The sequence below is a fragment of the Magnolia sinica genome, chromosome 16 (genome assembly GCF_029962835.1).
Source record: "Magnolia sinica isolate HGM2019 chromosome 16, MsV1, whole genome shotgun sequence".
Taxonomy (NCBI): domain Eukaryota; kingdom Viridiplantae; phylum Streptophyta; class Magnoliopsida; order Magnoliales; family Magnoliaceae; genus Magnolia; species Magnolia sinica.
In genome coordinates, this window is record NC_080588.1 from 225,170 (window position 1) to 250,213 (window position 25,044).

At 41.5% G+C, this 25,044-nt stretch overlaps 1 protein-coding gene across 1 annotated transcript; it reads right to left on the minus strand.

Annotated features, from left to right (window-relative positions):
* Positions 1-20,379: 20,379 nt before the first annotated feature.
* On the minus strand, positions 20,380-24,126 carry LOC131229393 (endoglucanase 11). The gene is made up of 5 exons (XM_058225334.1): positions 23,551-24,126; positions 23,207-23,419; positions 22,911-23,111; positions 22,574-22,828; positions 20,380-21,234 (listed from the first exon to the last, which is right to left on the minus strand). Exons 1-5 carry the CDS (start codon positions 23,743-23,745, stop codon positions 20,470-20,472), a joined length of 1,629 nt encoding a protein of 542 aa, XP_058081317.1. The 5' UTR covers positions 23,746-24,126; the 3' UTR covers positions 20,380-20,469.
* Positions 24,127-25,044: the final 918 nt, after the last annotated feature.

Consider the following 25,044-nt stretch of genomic DNA (forward strand, 5'->3'; position numbering starts at 1 on the left):
GATGATCTCGGATCTGATCAGGTAGGACCTAAATTTGTCCAAAGCGAACACTATGGCTAAGAGTTCCTTCTCCGTAGTAGAGTAATTCACTTGGGCAGAATTTAGAATTCTACTTGCATAGTGAATAACGTAGGGTTTCTTTTCTTTTCTCTGGCCTAACACCGCCCCAATAACATAGTCAGATGCATCGCATATAATCTCAAAAGGGATGCTCCAATAGGGTGGCTGCATGATAGGTGCGGTAGTTAACATGCCCTTGAGCATAATGAAAGCTTCTTGGCATTGCCCAATCCACTCATATGGTACATCCTTTTGAAGTAGATTGCACAAAGGATAGAGAGAATCTGGCGTGCCCTAAGAAGGATCGCACGTCACGTACGCTCTTAGGTGGACGTAGGTTAGGGATAAGATCAATTTTTACCTTGTTTACCTCAATTCCATTTGACGAAATTATATGTCCAAGCACAATTCCCTTAAGAACCATGAAATGACATTTCTCCCAATTCAAAACAAAATTCTTTTCCTCACATCGCTTCAGCACACATTTAAGATTTTCCAAACACTCGCTAAAGGATGGACCAAAGACAGAGAAGTCGTCCATGAAGACCTCTAAATATTACCCCACCATGTTAGAAAAATACTTAACATGCATCACTGAAAAGTGGTGGGGGCATTACACAGTCCAAATGGCATCCTTCGATAAGCAAATGTGTCAAATGGACATGTGAACGTTGTCTTTTCTTAATCTTCAAGGGCTATCTCAATCTGGTTGTAGCCCGAATAGCCATCAAGGAAGCAATAGTAAGAGTGACTTGCTAGCCTTTTCAAAATTTTATCAATAAAGGTCAAAGAAAAATGGTCATTCCTTGTGACAGTATTCAATTTTTTGTAGTCAATGCACATTCTTCAACCAGTAGTAACTCTAGTTGGTACAAGTTTATTATTGGCATTGGCTACGATGATGATTCCGAACTTCTTAGGAACCACCTAAGTTGGACCCACCCATTGACTATCAAATATAGGGTATATTATACCCACATACAACAACTTAAGTACCTCAGCCTTAACCACTTCTTTCATATTTGGATTGAGTTGACGTTGTGGTTGTCGAGAGGTTTTTGCATTATCCTCAAGATGAATGCTGTGAGTACAAATCAAGGGATCAATTCCCTTGAGGTCCGCAATTAACCATACAAGAGCTCCTTTATGCTCAATGAGAGTAGAAATAAGCATTCTTTCTTGTTCTTTGTCTAGGTGGGAAGAAATCACCACTAGGTATGTCTCATCTTGACCTAAGTGGATATATTTAAGATCAGCGGGTAAAAGTTTTAGGTCAAGGTTCGGTGCTTTAAGGCTAGACAGTAGAGGTACTACATCAGTTTGGGATAATTTCTCAAATTGTGGCCTCCACCAGTTAACTTCAGGTACCAGCGTAGCATCAAGCAAGGCATCCATCTCCCTAATCATGTCATCATCTAAATCAGGGAAGTGGGTCAAGCATGCCTCTAGAATGTCAGAGTATAGAGTTAAAAGTACTCTATCTTCCACAAAAGAATTGATCATGTTAATGTTGTGGGTATCATCATCATCCTCTGACTATTTGTTCATATTGAAAAAGATGTTGAGCTCCAATGTCATATTTTTAAAAGATAATTTCATAATTCCATTCCTACAATTAATGATAGCATTTGATGTAGAAAGGAATGAGCAACTAAGAATGATGGGTATTTGAGTGCTCATATCTATGATGGGTTAAGTATCTAGGACAATAAAATCTACTAGATAGTAGAATTTATCAACTTGGACCAACACATCCTCAATCATCCCTCCCGGTATACGAACTGAGCAATCAGCAAGTTGTAATGTGGTCCGGGTGGGTTTCAATTCTCCTAAACCTAATTGTTTATAAACCGAGTAAGGGATTAAGTTAACACTCACCCCCAAGTCAAGAAGTGCGTGCTTAATCTGATGGTTCCTAATTACACAAGTGATGGTTGGGCTACCAGGTTCTTTGTATTTTTGTGGCATATCTTGCTTGAGGATGACACTCACTTTTTCTGTCAAAAAGATTTTATTTTGTATGTTTTGCCGTCTTTTGGTAGTACATAATCTTTTAAAAATTTGTCATATGAAGGTATTTGTTTAATGGCATCCAGTAGAGGAATATTGACCTTCACTTGCTTAAGAACATCTAGAATATCCTGAGAGTTAGAGAGAGGTTTTGGTGTAATCAACCGTTGAGGGAATGACACAATCGGCTTACTTTAAGGTTCTGGTTCTAACCCATGTGGAGCATTACTAGGTCTATCATTTTTAATTTCTTCCGGGTCCTTAGGTTTTTCAACCCTTGCCGGAATGGTTTTATCATAATCTTCCCACTCCTAAGAGTGGTGATAGACTTAGCTTGCTCCATCTGATTTGAAGAGCTTGGGTAACTTATTTCATATTACGATTTTGGATTGAGGAGGGGTTGGGATGGAAGCATCCCTTTCTCCTCATTCGCTAAGTGTGATTCAATCTTTTGAATTGATGGTGCAAACATTCTCATTGTTGTTTTGAGATCTTAAAATGTTTGCACCGTATTTTGGTTAAATAGTGTCCACAACCCCAAGTGTAGGGTTGCGATGTAGTAGTAACTGGTGAGAACGAGGTCGAATCCATGGGGACTAAACTTGTATGTATTATGAAAACCACTAGAAGTATAAGTAGAAGAAAATCCAAATCTGAATTCTGGAATAAAAGAGAATAATTGTGAATAATGTTTAAACTATCAATTAAAGGTGAGAACTAGGGTGCCAAGGATCTACTTGTAGCTATTAAGATGCTACCTTGCTTGATTCAATAAACACAATTTGAATTGGAGTCCTATCCTATCCAATTGGAAGATAAAGCAATTTAAATCAAATATGAACTTTTCATTGACCTAATTCTCAATAGAGGAGAATTGTGAAGATTGGAAGGGATTCCATCACCCTACCATGCCCAGGAGACGATGGTGAACAATGAAATTTACCAATCTCACTATCTCAAAACAGGAAAAGAAGATATCCAAAGCTATCACAGCATCTATTGTAATTTGAGTCACAATAAATCATAGAAAATTAAAAATATTTCTTTAATATCAAACTAGAAATCAATGAAGTTTAATAAGAACAAGAATTAAAGTAAAATAAACATCCCAACACGCTACAAGTTTCAACTCTTAACCCTAGCTAAGAGGTTTAGCCAACCATAGACATGATTGAAACCAAATCTCTTAAACAAAGCATGAAAAATAAATTAGGGAAGAAGAAAAAATCTTTAACGGCTGCTCCACCCCTTTGTTATGCTCCTTGAGACCTTTTCAAACCCTAGAAGATGCTTTGGACCATCCTAGGGAGTCCTATCTATAGTTGTGGAACTCCAACTTTCACACTTAGTTGGAAAATTTAGAAACCGCCTCAAATTTACGCACTTTCCACAGTTTGCTAAATTAAACTTCACTCTGCGTAGTTTTCTAAAATATACTTCACTCTACACAGATAAAATATACTCCAAGTTTCAGAATATATTTGTTTTTAAGACAATTTTAAGATTCTTTTTTTACACTTTAAATATTTGATTCTCTTCATTCCTCACTTAGTTTTCTTACATCTTTGGTATGTAAATTCTTCATTAATGACTTCTGAATCTCCAAATCTTCATTTAGTAATCTTTTGAGCATAAATCTTTTATTTGGCATCAATTTCACCTTAAGCTCTCAAAATCACCTCACACATAAAAACATGCATAATTAAATCAATTAAGTACTATCATGTTTATAAATCTAAGGTATAAATAGGGAGAAATATGCAATATTTCACACTAAAAAAATAGCTATTAGTTTTACATGAAGTTTTGAACCATATCCTCTTGAGGCTTCTTTTGATTTAAGAATTGTGTAAGGACCTCTTGTGGGTTAGCCATTTGTCCATTCCTCCAACTGAAATTTGACTGGTCCTTCTAGCTGGAGTTGTATGTATTTGAGGTGAGTCTTCAGAAAGGTCTTTGGTAATTATTTACAACATTTGATTGCTCATTCAATATCTCTTGAAAAGTAAGAATTGTTGGGAAATTCTCAGTTGTATGTATGTTACAAGCACAAATACCACAAACAACTTTCATAGCCTTTTCGGGTTCTACCTTCTTAAGTTCCATGGCCTCGACTTTTCTTTTGAGTTTGGTCATTCTTGCATTTATATCATTTTCCACTTTTAAACATAAATTTCTCCCATTTCCTTTGATCAAGTAGGCTTAGAAGTGGTAGTTCTTGAGGAGGTATCCCATGATTGTGCATTTTCAGCAAGTGTATCAAAATAATCCCATGCATCATCAGCTTCCTTGGTCATGAATTCCCCATTACACATCATCACCACAAATTGGCGCATGGGTGAGGTCAATCCCTCATAGAAAAAGCTTATTATACGCCATGTTTCATAGCCATGTTGTGGACATGAATTTATGAGATCCTTAAATCACTCCCAACATTGGAAGAATGTCTCTCATCCTCTTTTCGCACAAAATTCATGATTGTTTTTCTTAAGGTATTTGCTTTATGATAGGAGAAGAACTTTTTAAGGAACTCCCTTGTCATCTCAGCCCATGTGCCAATGAACCTTGGTCTTAAGGCATGTAACCATGACTTAGCATTTTCTTTCAAAGAGAAAGGAAATAATTTCAGTCTAACTGTGTCCTCAGACACGTTTGGGAAGTGTAATGTACATATTATCTCATCGAACTCTTTCATATGCAAGTATGGACTTTCAGATTCTAGTCCATGAAACTTAGAGAGGAGTTGAATTACCCCTGGTTTAATATCTACAGTTCTTGCATTCAATGGAAATATCATGTAGGAAGGTGCACTCATCCCCGCCAGTTGTAAATAATCTCATAGAGTACGAGGTGGGGTGCTTTATGCATCTCATTTTCATCTTGAACTTCCTCAACTGGTGGTTGAGGTTAATTTATAGCCATCACTTCAATTAACTGAGAGGATCTCAAGTGGTGTCTAATCCTGTGATGGATAGGCAACCCTTCGACTAATCCTCATTCACTCAAAAGACGAAGGGTGTTGTCACAAACCCACTTGGACATGAAACACTCTCAGCTCTCAAGTAACTAAACATTTAAACCTAAAAAAGAAAACTAGAAAAACTAAAATGAATAAGATATATATATATATATATATATATATATAAGATAAGATAAGAGAGATGGTTGGAGCAAAATTACTAAATAAGGGTTGCTATATTAGGGTCCTACAAAACAGAAAACAATGTTAGTTTGTAAAAATAATTTTAGAAAAAATCCTAACGTAAAAACATAGCAGAAAAATAAATCATAATCTTAACCTATTTCTAAAACCAATTAATTTCAGAAAAAACATAGCCGTAGTCCCCAGCAACGGTGCAAAAAACTTGTTCACAACCCCAAGTGTGGGGTCACAATGTAGTAATAACTTAGTAAGACCGAGGTCAAATCCACAGGGATTAAACTTGTACGTATTCTGAAAATAACTAGAACTGGAACTAGAAAAAGATGTAAATTGAAATCTGAATAATTGAGAGTAATGGTGAATAATGTTGATTAAAAATTATGAATTTAAAGGTGAGAACTAGGGTGTCAAGGATTCACTTGTAGCTATTAAGATACTACATTACTTGATTCAAGGAACACAATTGGAATTGGAGTCCTATCATATCCAATTGGAAGATAGAGCAATTTAAATCAAATCTAAACTTTTTGATTACCTAATTCTCAATTGAGGAGAATTATGATGATTGGAAGGGATTCCATCACCCTACCATTCTCAAGAGACGATGGCGAACAACAGGATTTACCAATCTCACAATCTCAAAACAGGAAAAAAAGATATCCAAAGCTATCACAACATCTATTGTAATTTGAGTCATAGTAAATCATAGAAAACTAAAAATATTCCTTTAATATCAAACTATAAATCAATGAGGTTCAATAAGAATGAGAATCAAAGAAAGATAATCATCCAAACACGTTACAAGCTTCACCTCTTAGCCCTAGCTAAGAGGTTTAGCCAACCATAGACATGATTGAAACCAAATCTCTTAAAAAATCATGAAAAATAAACTAGGGGAGAAGAAAAACTCTTTGGCAGCTGCTCACCCTTGTGTATGAGCCTTAAGACCTCTTCAAACCTAGAAGATGACTTGGAGCATCCTAGGGAGTCCGATTTATAGTTGTGGAACTCCAACTTTCACACCAAGTTAGAAAAATCTAGAAACCGCCTCGAATTTAAGCACTCTGCGTAGTTTTCCAAAATAGACTTCCAGAACTTTCATTTTTTAGAATCAGAGTTTTAAAATATATTTTTCAAGACAATTTTCAAGAATATGTTTTTATAGGACAATTTTTAGGATTCATTTTCTCTTTCTTCACTTCAAATCTTCGATTCTCTTCATTCCTCACTTGGTTTCCTTGGATCTTTGGCATGTGAATTCTTCATTAATGACTTTCAGATCTTCATTTAGTAAGCTTTTGAGCATAAATCTTCCTTTTAGCATCAATTTCACCTTCAGCTCTTGAAATCATCTCGCACATGAAAATATGCATAATTAGATCGATTAAGCACTATCATGTATATAAAACCAAGGTATAAATAGGGAGAAATATGCAATATTTCGCACTCAACAATCGGCCACATCCAAGGAGACTAGCGTGAAGCACGACAGTACTACTCAACCGCTCTAAAAGAAGGAACTCCAGTTTATACCATAGTAGTCACTTCCATTGACCTCAGAGAAGATTCGAGACAGAGAGGATCCCCAATTGAAGATCTCCTGACCATTCCCCTCAATGAATCTGACCTGACTTGAATGGTGCAGGTCGGTTCATTGTTGACTCCTGACTTACGGGATCGAATAATGGACCTCCTTGAACGTCATGCTGTCATATTCGCCTAGTCCGACCAAGACATGCCCGGCATTAGTCCTGAGGTGATGGTCTAAAAATTAAATGTGGACCCCGATCACAGACCGGTCCGACAGAAGAGATGAGCTTTCGAGCCAGAGCGGTATGTCGTTATTGCAGAAGAGGTCGACAAACTCTTGGATGCAGGATTCATCGAGGAGATCTGTTACCCCGTCCGGATCACCAATGCCATCCTAGTAAAGAAGCCTAATGGGAAATGGTGGGTTTGTGTTGATTACACCGACCTGAACAAAGCTTGCGCCAAGGATAGCTTTCCTCTTCCCAAGATTGACCAGCTGATCGACAGTACGGTGGGGCATGAACTCCTAAGCTTCATGGATGCATACTTAGGTTATAATCAGATAGCCATGCACTAGCACGACATGCAGAAGATGACCGTCGTCACTAACAAAGGACTTTACTACTACAAGGTTATGCCCTTTGTACTATAGAATGTTGGGGCCATATATTAGCGACTTGTGAACAAAATGTTTGCCCAACAAATTAGGCTTTCTATGGAAGTTTATGTAAATGACATGCTTGTGAAAAATGTCAAAGTTGCCAACCACATCATTGACCTTGAAGAAATGTTCTCAATTCTGCAACAGTATCGGATAAAGCTAAACCCGGCCAAGTGTATATTTGGAATCGGCTCGGGGAAATTCCTTGGGTTCCTAGTTAGCCAAAGAGGAATTGATGCAAATCCCAACAAGATCAAAGCCTTGCTGGATATGAACTCACCTCGAACTGTCAAAGAGATCCAATGTCTCACCAGAAGGGTTACCACCGTTAATCGCTTCGTATCCAGAGCAACCAACAAGTGCCTCCACTTTTTTTAACAATTGAAGGGTAATAAGAAGGTAAAGTGGACCGCGGATTGGGAACAAGCATTCTAGTAGCTAAAGCAATACCTCGGATCACCCCCACTGCTCTCAAAGCCTAAGCATGGAGAACCCTTGTTGCTATATTTGGTGGTTTTAGCAGCAACAATCAGCTCAGCCCTTATCAGAGAATTCGAAGGAAAACAACTTCTTGTGTATTACATCAGTAAAGCCCTGGTTCCCGCCGAGACCAGGTATCTAAACATAAAGAAGCTCGCCTTAGCCCTGGTGATCTCATATAAACGTCTTCGCCCATACTTCCAAGCCCATACAATAGTGGTCCCGACTAATTAACCCCTTTGTCAAGTGGCCCAAAGGCCTAGGGTGTGCGGAAGACTCACAAAATGGGCAATCAAGCTCAGCAAATTTGATATCAGATATCATCCGAGGAGTGCCATCAAGGGTCAGGCGGTAGCTGACTTCATTGTCGAGTTTGATGAATGTAAAAAAACCAAGTTGCTTCAGATGAAACATACAAGAATGACAACCCCGCAGTCGATCCCATGAGCAAACCTGACCAGCTTATCAATGTGGACTCATTTGTCACCACATCGAGGGATCCAAAGTCCAACCGGCTAGCAGATGATGCCCGAATGCCAGAAGGCGACCACTGCACTGGACATTGTACATCGACGGATCTTCCAACTCTATGCACAGCGGGGCAGGTATCGTCCTCATTACCCCTGACCTGATGTCTATCCAGTATGCCTAACGATTTAGATTTTGTGCATCCAACAGCGTCGCAGAGTACCGGCATCTATGGGGGCTTAGGTCCTAGAGGTCCACTGCGACTCTCAACTTATTGTTAATCAGGTCGCCAATGAATATCAAGCTAAGGAGAAGTAAATGATCACATATTTACAAAGAGCTCGAGAACTGATAAGCAAATTCTGGAAGTGCAACATCAATCTAATTCCGAGGTCAGAAAATTCCAAAGCAAACACATTGGCTAAATTAGCATCTCCGGCCAAGGAAGATGTCCCGAGGTCAATCCCGATGGAGTTCTTAGCCGAGCTGAGCATACATGAGCCCGACCAGGAAACCTGTAACGCCCCAGATTTCGAGGGTCGAGCAAAGCTCAACTCCCGAGATCCAACGCATCATTTATGCAATATAGATAATGATGTTTAAATGTTGTCCATGATAGTGCATTAAATATGAGGGGGAATATACTAAAACATCATTTCATACTCTACAGTTAATGTAATTAAGCAAGCAGAAGACTAAGATAAATATATAAAGTATATACATGTTTCATAACCTCCAGAGTATGAGTATAGTACCGGACTGAATATAAACATGTATTGTTTCAAAATTTATAAAATCTCAAAATGTACATGTCCAACTAATCCATATAATCCCTGTGATCCCGTCGATCAGCGCATGGTCTACATAGAACCGCCTGATAGCTATACATAGGAGAACTCCTCCTCCTTGTCAAAGAAGTCCATATCAGATGTATAGACTCTGACATCACCTACGTCTACAACAGAGTCTGGTTGGTATCACCGTCTCAAAGTGGGAGTGAGTGATCAACTCAGTGGTACTATAAGGCAAAGGTTAACATGTTATTAATTTAGTCAAGCAGTAATGATAAAGTAGTACAACAGTCATGTCCTAAGTACTCTTGTTAATACAGGGATGGTATGCTGTAATGATGTATGCACTAGCACGAAGCTCCCTCACAAGCAACTTCGTTAACCATTCGTGCATGACAAACTCCCTAAACTTCCCCTTCATCGCCAAAGCACATGCAATGCGACACATGGTCATGTTAGCCAAGTACTTAGTTAGGCTTATTCATACAGCAGATTTGGAAAGCTAAGGCACCTCCCTTTATATCACTAACCCCAAACGGAGATCCATATAGGGTCGTCATTCCTAGTTAATCACATACGATAGACAAGTTATAGGGCATCACCCCTAATGAAAGCAGTGGATAGCCAAATTCGAGAGTTTATACTCGAGGTCACTACAGAGGCTCGTCACCTGAACGTAGGCCGACAGCTCAAATACAGTGTCCCATACCACCGTATTTGGCTCACGAGTTTGGGTTACTCACTAGTCACTACGGGGAGGCTCGTCACCCTAGTATAGGCCGACAGCTTGACCACGGTGTCCCATACTACCATGCCCGGCTCATGAGTCTTAGCGAATCGTGGTACCATGGTTGAAACGGGTTTTACATTGGTAAGTGGTACCTTAGATTCAAGCAGTAGTGTCCATACATGGTAAACACACAATAAGTCAATCAGGTTATTTGACAAGTTCGATTGGTACGAGCGCAGACTAAATTAATCGACATAGAGCGCATAAGCACTCCTCGTGGCCTAACCACTGTTGACAATCGTCGTACGGCTCAGATTCATCGAACGTATTCAATGTGGCGAGATTAATTCGGCCACTCAATCGGGAACCATTACCGATTGCCTGGGCTACATTGTAGTCCCAATCATACTCAAATGCAGCATGTAGATACATGTGGCAATTATATAAGCATTTAACAGACATTCCCAATATGAATCTCATTCGAGCATTTCATCGAACACATTACACATATTACCAAATATTGCATTTCATCCATAAACTGCATAATCAGAATTTAGGTTACATGAAGAAAACTATACATATAGATAAGGTAATTGAGAATCATATCTCAATACCCTTAATAATAACAATTCACCAACAATTTTCTCATTCAGACATTTGATCAAACACTCAGACTACACATTACCACGTACATAGACTCAATTAGTTACAACATATATTATGGCAAATCCTATCACAAGGAGATTGTCATACACACAACAAACATGAATTCTAGGTTAATAGTCAGGGAAAACACAAATCATAATTTTAATTTCATTCAAACATTTCAACAAACACATAAAATGCATATTTGTCCAACATAGTTCATACATGTATAATATATGGAAAATGTCGTAACTAAGATCATATGGCAGCAATTAAGTAAGACATAAATCATTAGCTGATATTGAAAGCCTTAAAAACCATAACCTAAACATTTATAGTCCGCGCCTTTCGTCGGAATACTTGTTTCGAACTCGATTCGAATCCTACGTTCCCGTATACAGAACAACGAGTACCTAAATCATGAAATAGGTTAGCTATTTCATCGATTACTCTATTTGGATTTATAAATCAAGATTAGGGTTAAGATTTCTTACCCAAATCGTAGTTGAAACGATTCGCGTAGCGATGATGGAGAGGTGAATCAGCACGTGGAGAAGTGGGAGTGAATCCCGGCAATGATCTCCCGAACTCTCTCTCTTCTCCTCATTCTTTTCTCTTCTTTTCTCTCTTCTCTCTCCTAGGGTTAGAGAAATTCGTATGGAATGGGAATAGGGTGGTTTAAGGGCATTATATAGGCCCAGAACTGATGTCAATGGCCCTAGGGCCATGATATATTTAAGTTATAGCCAAAAGGTGTCCGTTTCGGGCAGACGGGACACATTTGGAGGTCTATTACCTGTCTATGTCACAGAGTAAGTTCCCTGACAATGAATCTAGGCCAGGATGCGATTTCAGTGTGTTTGGCTAGGCCAATCAACCATGACGAACCTGTATCAGATCAACAGTCGTTGTCACTCGATCAGGGCCACAAGTATACCGATATATGCAAGAAAATTTTCCTAATCCATGGATGACGTTTGGTCAAAAACTGATGGTCTGAAATCTTCAATTTCGCCTGCAAGCCAATTGCCCAATTTACTTAAGTTCTGGTTCATTTTTTAAAGATATTCGAATTTCTCACACACTTTGCTCGGGGCTCAAGTTGTGCGTTTCTGGATACTATCTGGGCTCGATTCCCACGATGGTTGTCAAGCCTAATAAGATGGTCATAACCTTATAGTTTCGCGGTCATCAGACTTTCGACGTGCGGTCCAAGTCCGATACGGAGTTTCAATGTGCTCCCGAGAGCAACCGACTTTTGGGATTTCTCCTAGGTTTTTAAGTAGTGTTAAGTCAGTGATTTTGATGGGTTTGGGTCTTGCCATTTGTATAGATAGTGGTTCAAGCTAATCCACCAATTAATTTAGTTTAGTACTTAATTACTTTTCGTCTAATTTCTATAGAATACGATCCTTAGGAATTTCTGCCTGAGATGGTACTCGGGCCTTTGTACGGATTTTTTCGAGATGTTACAAAACCGCCCTATCCATACACTCAAATCCAAGCTGGATAGACCCAATTATCGAATACCTTCAAGAAGGTAAGTTTCTCGACAACCGGCTAGAAGCACGCAAGCTCAGATATAGGTCAGCTCAATATACAATGATAGGAGATATCTTGTACATGAAAGGATATTATCTGCCCTATCTCAGATGTCTCCGGCCCGATGAAGCCAATTACATTCTGAGAGAAATTCATGAAGGATATGCGACAATCACAGTGGGAGCCGAGCCCTCACCCATAAGGTCATCCGACAAGGATACTTCTGGTCGACCATTCATAATGAAGGTAAGCAGTATGCTAAAAAATGCGATAAGGGTCAGAGGTTTGCAACCATTCCTAACCAACCCGCAGAGGAACTAAACCCGATGACTGGACCCTGGACATTCACCCAATGAGGGATTGACATCATCGGCCCACTGCCCATGGGAAAGGGTCAAACCCGATCCACGATCGTAACAGTCGACTATTTCACCAAGTGGATCAAGGTCGAGCCTTTGGCCAAAATTACCAAGCAGAAGATCACCAATTTTTTTTGGAAAAACATCATCCGCCGGTTCGGAATTCGGCATACCATCATCTCAGATAATGAGAGACAGTTCGATAACAACAAATTCCACAGTATATACACGGAACTCGGTATCCATAATGCCTACTCGTCTCTTCGACACTCCCAAGCTAACGAACTGGTGGAAGTAATCAATTAGATAATTAAAAACCACCTCAATATTAGACTCCAGAAGGGAAAAGGTGCTTGGGCCAAGGAGCTCCCTTATGTGCTATGGGCCTATAGGACCATTGCCCGGACATCAACCAGGGAGACCCCATTCTCCCTAACCTTTGGAGCGAAGGGCGTCGTCTCGGTCGAAGTGGGACTCCCTACAGCGCAATTGCGATCCCACGATGAAGCCCAAAACGCAGAGCAAATGGCCATGAGTCTCGACCTTCTCGAAGAAACAAGGGAACTAGTCAGTCTTAAGACTGTGGCCCGACAACAGTAGGTCGCCCGGTTCCACAATTCCAGAGTAAAAGTCCAAAGATTTAGACCAGGACACTTAGTCCTCCACAAGATATTCCATAATACTAAGGAGCCTGGGTCAAAGGCTCTGGGACCAAATTGGGAAGGACCATATCAAGTGACAAGTACGGCTCGACTGAGTACCTATCAACTGGAGGATCTGAAAGGGCAGCCTTTGCCGCACCCTTGGAATGCGGAGCACCTAAAACTCTATTATCCATAGACTGCTCAAGCTGAGGAATGATGGAATTGCATGTAAACCTACTCAAAATTTACAATAAAACTCAGTCTAAGCACAAAAAAGTTTTGCCTGAATTCTACTATCATCTCTAGCTGCTCGCACTACAGAGGACCTCCTTCAGTGCAAGGAGAAACGTTCCTCTAATAATCTAACCCTTAAAGAAGATGTTGGATTATTAATTATGACAACAGACGAACTGATCTATAGTGTATAAGTCGAGCAAACGTTCGTTCTCTCAACTTGTCATGGCTAAAACTAGCCCACTACTACATATAAATGCATGGCCCTAAGGATTTACCATTCAGACACACGAAGAATGGGCAGGCTAAAAGCAAAAAGTTTATTTTCATTTTAAACCAAAAAAAAATATACAAAATATATACATTTAGTCAGCTCTGGAGGGAGGCTGCTTAACTTAGGCTTTAAGCTGTGAGGGCCCCTCCGAGGCTTTGTCACTGAAGAGGGCGTCCAAATTTAGCTTGAGGTACAGCCGCCAGACATCCTCAACACAACAATCATAGCCACAGTTGTAGAATACATCCACCTCGTCGGCTTTTTCCTTCGAGGCTTTATACTTCTCTATGGCTGTAGTCTTGATCGTTCGGATGGCCGCCTTAGACTCAAATAGCTGGGTGGCCAGAGTCTTCTCAACCTCAGCCAACTTAGCTGCCGAGCTCACTTTCACTCTCTCCAGATCTGCCCTACAGTGTCAACTTCGACGGACAAGAGGTTCTCCTTAACTCTCTCCATCTCGGCCCTAACAGAGCAAAGGTGGGACTCCATCCCTTTGAGCTCGACCATGACCAAGCTCTCCTTATGTCGGGCCTCATTTAGTAGGATCTTCAGAGCATCTAGCTCCTTCCCAGTACACTTCAGAGTCCCCCTTAAGGACTCAGCCTCTACCGCCCCCTCTTGAAGACTCATACTAAGGGCCTCGACCTTAGCGGTCTTCCCCTTGAGCACCACTTCAGCTCGCTCGCACCCGTCAGCTACCTGCCTCACCATTCGGTGGGTGGTCAACATCGCTGGGACGAGCTGGACATAAAGAAAATAAGTTAGCAGAATGAAACAGAGAATGGAAATGATGTCAGTAAATGGGCATACCTTGTAGCAGAGTGTGGCAACATCGGTGAGGAAGGCCTCTAGATGAGAATCTATCAGGTCGGTAATCTCCTCCTCTGAGACATGTCTCGCTACCCAGTCAGTCAGACGAGACATATGATGACCAGGCGAGTACGTCCTCACCTCCTCATCAGGCCGGAGGCTCGAAGCCTCTCCACTTTCAGCACAAGCCGGGGTCACCAAGGAATCAGTCTCCTTGGTTACCGAAAGCCCAGCTCCCTCGACAACATGGGCAGTTTCACCCATGGCTGAGGCTTCAACCTCATCGGCCACATGGATGGCCTCAGCATCATCAGCAGCCCGGATCTTGGGAGCAGTAAGCACCTCCTCTAAATCCAATTCTACCACCTCCACTGCACTCAGCCATGGAGGGGCAATGGGGGTAGGAGCGTCGCTTTCGCCCACCTAAACTAGAGTTAGCTGGCTTACCAAGGGTTGTTTAGCGTCGGCCCCCGACCTCACCTCCGCTGTGGAAGTGAGTATTTGTGTGATGGAGGGGACCGTTACCTTCTTCCGGGCAACGGTCTTCTTTTTCACCATCTCCTCCGTGGGAGGAGAGCTCTTCCTCTTCCGTGACTTCTGGACATCAGCCATGCCTACACCAAAAACTTTTAAGTTTGTCAAATGCTAGTGTCGAGCCGTAATTGATAAATTGACGACCTACCGCTTACCAGAAGAAGCAGAGCCAGAACTGTGGAAGGAGATTGGCTGTTGATGAGGAGTCGATCGACAGATCCCGGATCTATGAAGCAGATCCGGGGTGATCAAAGTATTCTAACAGCGAAACTCGTCCTTCAAAACTTTCGCCTTGTCCACTTGTCTACGAAGGGGTCAGACAGGTCAGGTCGGCCCTTCGGGAAGATTGCAAAAATAGATAGGGGGTAAGATCATTGCAAAACTAGAAGACATGGACAAGAAAATCTAAGTATTGTACCACAATGGTACCAGACATGGAGTGGCAAACTTAGTGGGGACCCTAACTTGCAAACGAGCCAGCTCGACAGCAGACGCCTCCCACTCTCCCGATGCCCAGAACCATTTATTCTTCCAATCCTTGTTGGAGGTCAGGTGATTGACGATGAGGCTCCAACCTCTATTCACCCATACTGAAAAGTAGTATCAGTACGACTGCACAGGATTGTGCTTGGTCTGGTACAAATATATGAATTCCTCAGGCATTAGCTCATTGTTCCTGAGCTAAAACTAGAGGATGTACATTCACAGAAGCACCCTCCACAAGTTTGGGATAAGCTGACCCAGGGCCAACCTCGGATGAGCTGTCATGGCCCTCACGAACAGATGAAGCGAAAACCGAAGTCCGCACTAGGGAGCGACGGTGAAGATGGCTACTTCCCCTTTTGCCGAATCCCCGGGGACTTCATAAGGGGTTAGAATCCGGATTTGTACAGAGTCCGGAATCTAATATTCTGAACAAATCCCGACCAAGCCACCTCCTTCAAGATCAACCCCCCAGGGCCGACACCAACTAGCTGCTCAGTTGAGGATTGAGCGCCGCCCTCCAAGCAGTGAATCCTAACAGAACTGGAGAAGTTGGTACCAACGAGACCCTAGACCAGGAATCGATGCTTCCCCAGTCTGAATCGCCTTTAAAGGCATACATCTCTCGTTCCTCTCTCGACAAATCTGACATATCTGGCTAAGGAAAGGAAAAGATAAGAAAAAGGAGGAAGGGATCAAAGGAAAAAATGGCCAGAGAAGAGAAAGAACTGACCAGAAATTGCATACTCCGGGAGCTCTGAAGTAGTAAAAGGAAAGACAAAATGTAAATAGCCAAGCTGCCAGTGGGGTCCTCCGCTTTTATAGGCCTTCTCGGCTGTGGGCTTTAATGGCCAGCATTAAATGCTGCAAACGAAGAGACATCTTAGTGCCCACCACTTTACACACGGCGACTCCCTGTTCGCCTTACATATCTGGCTTCCCGAGCAGTGCCACACGTCTACACCACATGGGTCAAAAGTCAAAAAAGCTGCTACAACAAAGTACAACGCCTCGATCGTGCCAGACCATCATTGCAGATTTTCTTCGATCTTCCCGCCTTTTCGTCCACTAGTAATGAATGTGAAGTGCATTGTTCGCCAGACCCCATTTCACCAACTTACTTCCCGAGCTCGCATTGTGAACTCAAGAAGTAGGGGGCTTCTATTATGGGTAAAAATAGTTTGACCACTCATGGGGGTCAGCTCAGACTCACGAGTACATGCTTCTAGACCAAAGGACTCCTAAACAACCATCTTAGGTCGTTCTAGAGCAAGGTAGGCTTTACATTCCCGAGTCTAGTCCTCGGCACCATACATTTATGATCTTCGACCAAGCTTATCTGTATATCTCCAAGAGTTATCCAGATGTGTATGATCAAAAGATGACCGAAAGACTAAGTGGCTCGGCAAGATCAAGGGGACTGTCCATCCAGAACGGTAAGTATCACCAAGGAGATGGGTCTGCTCCCTATGGTAGGAGCATAGATAGATCAAGATACACAAAGAGTTGACCAGTGACGATCAGTGTAGGAACTCATTCGGAGCCAATCGAGGAGATCTGCCTGATCAGTCGATAGCTTGGCTCAGTCGGCTTCATCATGATTGATCGAGGGCTCAGCTCAGGTCAGCCTTGACCACCCATTACATGATTCTAGAGTCAACTATGTCAACACTTATCACTAATATAAATCCCGCGTAACGGTTGATAAACTCACACAAAGATTACACCTAAGATCAAGAACTGACTCTAGCCTGCCTATATTATAAATAAGGGGTCCATTTACATGAAAAGGTACGTAAAATATCTCACCCAAAACCCCTCAATACTACTAGACCCAGATTCCTAACCTGACTTTGGCATCAGAGGGTCCCTTGCTCTAGCCAGGGTCTCCTTTGTCTTCTTCCTGTGCAGGTACTCAAAGGTCCAACAGTTCAATGAGGGTGAACCAGATTTTTGCATCAACAGTTGTCATATATAAATGGTCATGGTCATCTGTTAAGGGTCGTGGTTGTAAAAAATGAAGGGTCATGGTTGTTATCTAAAAAGGGTCGTGGTTGTTAACTATGGAGGGTCGTGGTTTGACAACGTGAAGGGTCGTGGTTGTTATCTGAGAAGGGTCGTGGTTGTCAACTATGGAGGGTCGTGGTTTGACAACGTGAAGGATTGTGGTTGTTAACTATGAAGGGTCATGGTTGTCAAATATGACGGGTCGAGGTTGTCATCTGTAAAGGGTCATGGTTGTCACTGGCAATGGTTGAGGTTTGAATTCTTGAAGGGTGAAGCTTTCAAAACGTGAAGGGTTGTGGTTTTCAACTGTCAATGGTTGAGGTTGACATCTGTTAGTAAGGTGGTGGTTGTCAACTAACATTGGTTACAGTTTGATCCCTCAGTTTGCAAGCTCCCTTCATGTGACAACCACAACCCTCACCTTCTCAAATGTATATGGTCGAAGTTATCAATTTCCAATTATTAAGCTCCACCCTTCAGAGAGAAACAACGACCGTCCCTGGCAATGAGTCCGATGATCTTCACTTTTCTAGGAAAAAGATAAAAGAAGAAGGGGGTCTGTAAAAAGTGAACAAAAGCAATGTTTGGCCCTTTCTATCACTACACGTACATTGTAGGTAGGGGTACTCCATCGCATATGGGCGAATTTCACTTCATCCACTCCATCTATTAACCTCAAATTTTCACGGATGACCATGTTTAGAAGAATGATCCATATCCGCTAGTCAAATTGACCACATCATAGGAAAATATTTCTTATAGAACAGACACCGTTACGGTTTATCCGATTTTGTGGGGCCACAAAGAGATGGTGTAGCAAGACCTTAACATCTTCCTATAGAAATAAAGGGTTTCAAACAAAATGAACGGATTGGATATGCATTCCACTGTGCACAATGAAAACTTTTGTCCACGTCACTTTCTCGGGATTGAAATAACACGTGACTTCTTCCGCACTCAAAACAGTACAACTACTAATCCAAGGACAAGGGCATTTTGGTCCGAAAAAATTTCCAAAGCTTGTCAGAAGGCTACTATCGAAATATTTGGAAGGTGGAATCGCTTTCAAGAATTTGACGATACAACGATGCATGAACTGGAGATCTAGTGGAGTTTGTTGGTTGGACCAACGGGTGCTATTGGTCCGACCAATAGGAACCGATAATTCCGTCTTTTGGACCGATATAACACTTATGATTTATCAAATTTGGGTTTCCATAAATTAAAGTTTCATGTAAAATTTTTAAGTCTTTCAAGTTTACATCATGTGTGTTCACATATGATTGCATGATTAGTAATAAAAAATTTGTAGCGACCCTTACGGATATCCAATACCTAAGTATTGAAGGACCGTTTGTTGTAATCTACCCCTCCTACAAAAATTTGTCCTCAAAATTACCTGAGTAGAGTTCTCGAATATCAACTGGTTGACCATTGTGGTTGACAGGTCAAAGTTCCACTAAAATTTTCAGAAATTCAAGAATTTTCACTAGATTTGTTTTGCCTATTTCAACAGGTCAACAAGAACTGATCAACTGGTCAAAATCCAATTCAATGGGTTGACAGATCGGGTTGATAAGTCGAAAATCACAGAATTTCCGATTTAAATCTTTGAACACTTTTTTGTTGTTTCGACTTGTCAATTTGACCAATCGACATCAAGTTGATGGACGCGGAAAATTTGCGCGATTTTTTGAATTTATTTCCTAGTTTAATCAAGACTCTTTGATTACGTTTTTAGGATCTATTTAGAGTTATTTGAAGAGTGTTAAACTTATTTTTAAAATAAATTTTAATTAATAAAAATTTTAGAAATTTTCTTATTTCTCCGGTGGATTAGAGAAAGCTCTTATGAATTTAAAAGAGCTTTATGGATTCAATGTATTTATCGATCGCAGAACACGGTGATCATCGATCTTATCACGTCGTCCCCTGTCCATGGATGTCTAGAATAACCTGATGAAACTGCGGCTTCTTTTCGATGAAGCAGAATCCGCACTAGGGCTCAGTAGGTGGACGGTCAAGATGGACTGTAGCAAGTGCGGCGCGGCTACATAATATTTGGTGATGTAGAGGGATGGGACGGTTATGCACAGGACAATTAATGGGCGGAAATCACGCTTTGGAACGTGGGTGGTTTGCCTGATATTTAGGCTTTTACTCGGCCTTCTATGGAAAAAGAAAGAAAGAGAGAGGTAATGTGGATGGGTCCAGGGTTCGGTCTCCCTCCCTCCCCACAAAATATTTAATTAAAAAATAAAGGAAGATGTGATTGCGGAATAACTGACGCGCATTCCAATATCTCCTAATTTTTCTTCATTCACTCATGTTCATCTCATAATTAATCATCTCGTTAACCCTATCTTTTTTATAATTCAAAAAACCAACTTTTTCTATATTTCGAAACTCCATTATTCAAATATGATACCATGTGATTGGTTGGATGATGATGATAATGATCAAGGGCCCACGAACAAAAAGGGCCCATGTGTGTAATACTTGCATTTGCCACGTAAAAATAACTATTGCACCTTGGACACGGAACTGAGGTTGTATCATGTATGTGTGTAAGGGTAAGACAGATGTCAGATGCTAGTATAAGTATATAACTAGAATGCCATTTGCAAAGGACATATACGGATGGATGGCATGGATAAAAAACATGAATCAATGTGGTGCCCACATGTGTAATGGATTTCTAATATTATAACTAGAATGTCATTTGTAAAGGACATATATGGATGGATTTCATGGATAAAAATCCACTGAAAATTCGGCACGGACCAAATGCAATTCCATCACACCAAGGCCTGTCCCTTCGTGTACTTTCCAAAGGTGGGATGGAATTTGAACGAGACCAAATTGAATTCCATCCCACCTAATCTCATATAAGCCCACGTACCTAATCTCATGTATGTTTAATATTATATGTAAGAATAAAAATACACAATGACTGGCAGAAAATTCTTGATCCATTCCGCATTTCTCTATAACCAATATAATTTTTTCTCTCTCTACTTCTTGTAATTGAATTGTCTATTTCTCTAATAAGAGGAGGAAAAGGATGATGGAGAAGTAGCAGAAGCTGTTGATGCTGGATGTTTGAGATGGGCTCTGAGGATGGGGTTTTGAATGTGACCGCCATGGATTCTGAGGATGGGGTTTTGAATGTGACCGCCATGCTCCATGTTATGCAACTTGGCAAACACTCCCACCAGAGGAGCAGTGTTGTAAGTGCACGCCTCCGTCTGCATGTAATTCCCCCTCTCGTCTCTAAAATTATCTTGGCAGTCGGGCCCACCCACCAGAGCCCCTACCAACACATTCGGGTTTACTTCCTTGCGCCCATACCAATTATCATAGCCCTGGGTGCACCCAATGAATGCCTTGTTCTCCCTGTATGATACAATTGATGCACCTCTGTGGTGCACGTTTTTAGGATACTTGGACCCGAACCCTACCAAGTAGCTGGTAGACATGGGGTTCGATCCTAAGATGTAATCCACCTGAGACTTGGCGAATTGGACCATTTCCCGGGGTCCCACCTCTTCACCATTTGGGCACTTCACCACCCTCTTGCTTGCCTTTGCTTTTTGGAGGTAGTCAGAGTAGACGGTGAGGAGGAAAGCTGCAGTTGAGACGTACTGCATGTTATTCCATTGGCGTATGTACAAGAGACCACCAGGTGTACGGTCCACATTTTTATCCTTGTGGTTCTTGTTGAGACTGGAGCACAAGTAGTGCTCCGCCTTTGATTGGTACTGTTCTAGTATGTGTGCGTGCTTCTCGTGTCTTCCATCCATAAGCAGCTGCACAAAATGGAAACGAATGCATTTTTATTTTTTCTCCTAGCAAGGCAAGCAAGCAAGTTACAAAGGAACATCTACACCTGTAGTTCAGAGCCAGCTCTTCAAACAGAAAAGAGAAGACAGTTATGTGCTAGTACAAATCTGGAGATTCCATGTAGTGGATAAAAACATGGTTCATTTGATCAATAGCCTTTTAATATGGACGGTAATGATCATTTCCACAAAAATAGGTCCAATAAAATATTTGATCAATCTACTTTCTTAGGGCCAATCATGGGTTGCTTTTGATCCTAAGAATCACTTTTTATCAGGCAAGTGTAACCATTCCATCAATGGATACAGAAAATTACACCAATCAAGGATTGATTATATCAACCTATCTGCTCATGATGTTTGAATCTTGGCTCAGAACGAATAGAGAGTTCAGAAGGAATGATCAGACTGTCCAAGAGCACTATAACTTACAATGGTCTGAGAGCATAGGATCATTTCTCTTATTTAGTTTATTATTATCAATTTTTCCATATTTTAGCTAAGGAGTTTAGGTGGGGCTAAACTAACAGAATTATAATTATTTGGGGTTAGTTGTTGTAGTAGTAAGTTAACTGAACCAATATGAGAAACGCAATGCACCTTTCACATGTGCTGAAATGGACTACCTGCAAGATTCAAGCGGCTATCTCGTGGGACCCAACCTGTAGATTGCTGTGTAAAATTTCAATTTGTCCCCATTTGCAGGATCACACAAGTGCGACCAACGAAATAACAAGGTCCTGATGCACCAGTCTCTACAAGTGGGCCCATGCATGATTAGGTTCTCTGGACTGTCTATCCAAAGATTGGGTCCCATCTAGGTGACCAATCTAAGCAGTACATTTACCAAAAATAAATAAACAAGGGAATCATTGAGCCACTCTACTGACACAGAGTAGCCCACGACCCTGCTTCTGCATTGGATTTATTGGGCCACACTCATTTTTCTGTAGAAAAGATTAGACCCATTGGACAATGGACCTGTGACCATTTTATTTATTTATTTTAAATTGTCCAAGTGATGTTATGTCCAGATCATCCATCCAAGCAGCCAGGTATGCCCCATCATGTAGGACCTCTTTTTCTATTTTCCTCAAGCGTTACAGAGCAGAGAAGGTTCTTGAAAAAGAAAGAAAGAAAAAAATAGCACTAGGCCATGCTTAAGCATTTACTCTTCACTGCCTGTAGAGCTGAGTCCCAATAAAAAATAAAAATAAAAATAAAATAAATAAATAAATGCAATTTAACAATCTAACCGTGTATTTTTTATTATTATTATTTTTAAGGGACATGATGCAATAATTACCTTAGAGGCTAGGATCTGGACACCTGCGTATTTGACGTCCCAGCTGAATTCGGAAATGGCCCAGCCAATGCCACCGAAGCAGTGGGCATTGTTGATGACGTATAAGAGGTAATCCTCTCTGTCGGTAGCTCTGTAAAGCCAAAGAGCGGCCCAAAGCAACTCGTCCTTGTAACCACTCACCGACGCATAGTAATTCTTCGCTATTCCTATACTCCTATCGTATTCTCCTCTTCGCTTCTCCCCAAATTCAAATAACTGTTACAATTTCACAATTTCATTTTAAATTCAATTCAATTTAAAATAAAATCAGCAACTACTAGTACAAACACCAACTCACTTGCTGGGCATGAAGCAGTAACAAGTGCGAGTAATGCGGGTTTGATTTCTTGAAAACCAGTGAAGCCGCAGCCATTGCCGCCGCTGTCTCCCCCGCCAGATCAGATCCTGGATTCTCCGCGTCAATTTTGTAAGCTTGCCTTGATGTCGTCATGTCCTCAGGCCTTTGCCAACAGTAGTGATCAGTGTCTCCATCCCCCACCTGATGATCATGAATTAAAATGATAGAATTCACATGAGCTCTATGTCTCATACATGAATATGAGTAGATGGGTAGAGGGAATTTAAAAAATCTACCTCTGCCCATAAAACATTTGGGTGTGTGTGGGCCTTGATGAAGTAATCAGTGCCCCATTTGATAGCTTCAAGCGCGTGGCCATACTCACCGGTGGCAGCAATTTCATCGCCGTACTCTATCAGACTCCATGAAAGCATCGTGATGGTGAAGGCCATGGGAAGTCCAAATTTGACATGGTCGCCCGCATCATAGTAGCCACCCACAAGATCCACCTGTAGTAGACCACCATGTAATGTTTCTGTGTCAGATCAGATGACACATGCATACCAGCATTGCATTACATTGCAGATTTTTTTTGTTTAAAAAATATAAATAAATAAATAAATAAAACACAGAAACCCACTCCTTGTTCGAGGCCGTCGGTGAGTCCGGAGTGATCCCTCCAAGTGACGCGCTGGTTGTAAGGCAGGCGACCCGATCGCTGGGATTCGAAGTAGAGGAGGCTTTTGGTGAGAGCGTCGCTATAGTTGAATGCCTGAGCAGGAATAGCCAAGACCATCATCATAAGCCCCAATAATTGCTGTAAAAACCTCTTCATGTTTTGAAGAGAATGCCTCCTCTCTCTCTCTCTCTCTCTCTCTCTCTCTCTCTCTCTCTCTCTCTCTCCTTCCTTATAAGGGGGAGGCACCTCTCATGCTCTGCCTTGAATTACTGCAACTCATTACAATTGCATGCTAACGGTAATCGATGGCATGCTTTACTGTTTTTTGAAAAGTCACACCTATGCTAATGCACGTGAGATGCTCCTCTCTCTCTCTCTCTCGCTGCAATGTGGGTACAGAGAGAGAAGGAAAATAAGGTGATATTTGGCAGAGACTTACAAGAGCAGCTCTGGTTAATTACTTCTCCCCTTGTCTATTTTTGGAAGAAAACGGTAAATGAGACAGCGGGACTGATTCCACCCCCCCAATTACATTTTTAGACTCTTTTGCTGCCCTGCCACTTCACACCTTAATTATACGTGGACTTCGTTTTCCTCCTTTCCTCTTCACTCAGGATGCCAATTGACATTAGTAACGCCGTTACTCACGCCCACATTCGTGCCTTTCCGTTGGGAGGTGGGTCCTTCTTTCCCTGTTTCGGACGCAGTTTGGGTACTACCCCCGCCTGTCACGAGCTCGGAACGGGCTTGGGCTCTGATGGGCCCAACATGATTTGTGATTTATCGCCGTCCATCCATTTTTTCACATCATTTTGGGGGTATAATCCCAAATTTGAGTCATCTACAAGGCTCCATTAAAAATTCCATGGAAGCCAAAGAAGTTTTGGATAAGCTGATTTTATTTTTTTTTATTGCCTTCATACTGGTCTATGTGACCTTATTAACAAGTTAGATGACAAATAAACATCAAGGTGGGCCCTAGGAAGGTTTCAACGGTGGGCTTCTTTATCACCGGTTCTTCTTCTGGTGTGCCCCACTTGAGCGTTGTATCTCCCTCATTTTTGTTCCATTATCCTAAAATGATATGGAAAAATGGATGGACGGTGTGGATAAACCCATAATAACGGTGGGCCGCTCAGAGAACCTGCCTGTCCCGAGTTCGGACAGGCCGGGGTAGTACCAATCCGCGTCCATTTTCTTAGCTCTCTCGGTCCGCCGTACCACCGCACTCTTTCTACTCCGGCTATTTGGTTTCCGGGCTCGGTGGGTTACATTTTATGTTGGCCCACTCGACCATGATTCCAAGTAACACCCATCTGTATCGTTCAAAACAGTGGACCCACATATGTTCGAACCAATAGAAAAGTAACCCATGAGGCACCGTAGGACTACGAATCCAGTTGTCCCGTGACTTACCGTCGTGTTTCCCGTCCCGTTTCCGTTTCTGTTACACTC

Bases quoted from the DNA above. Each gene is read 5' to 3' on its own strand.
- LOC131229393 (XM_058225334.1), bottom strand. From the start codon at position 23,745: ATGAAGAGGTTTTTACAGCAATTATTGGGGCTTATGATGATGGTCTTG. The intron at 23,112-23,206 runs GTAGATTTTTTA...CATGATCATCAG, and splicing joins CAAATGTTTTATGGGCAGAG to GTGGGGGATGGAGACACTGA. The intron at 22,829-22,910 runs GTGAGTTGGTGT...AAATTGTAACAG, and splicing joins TACTGCTTCATGCCCAGCAA to TTATTTGAATTTGGGGAGAA.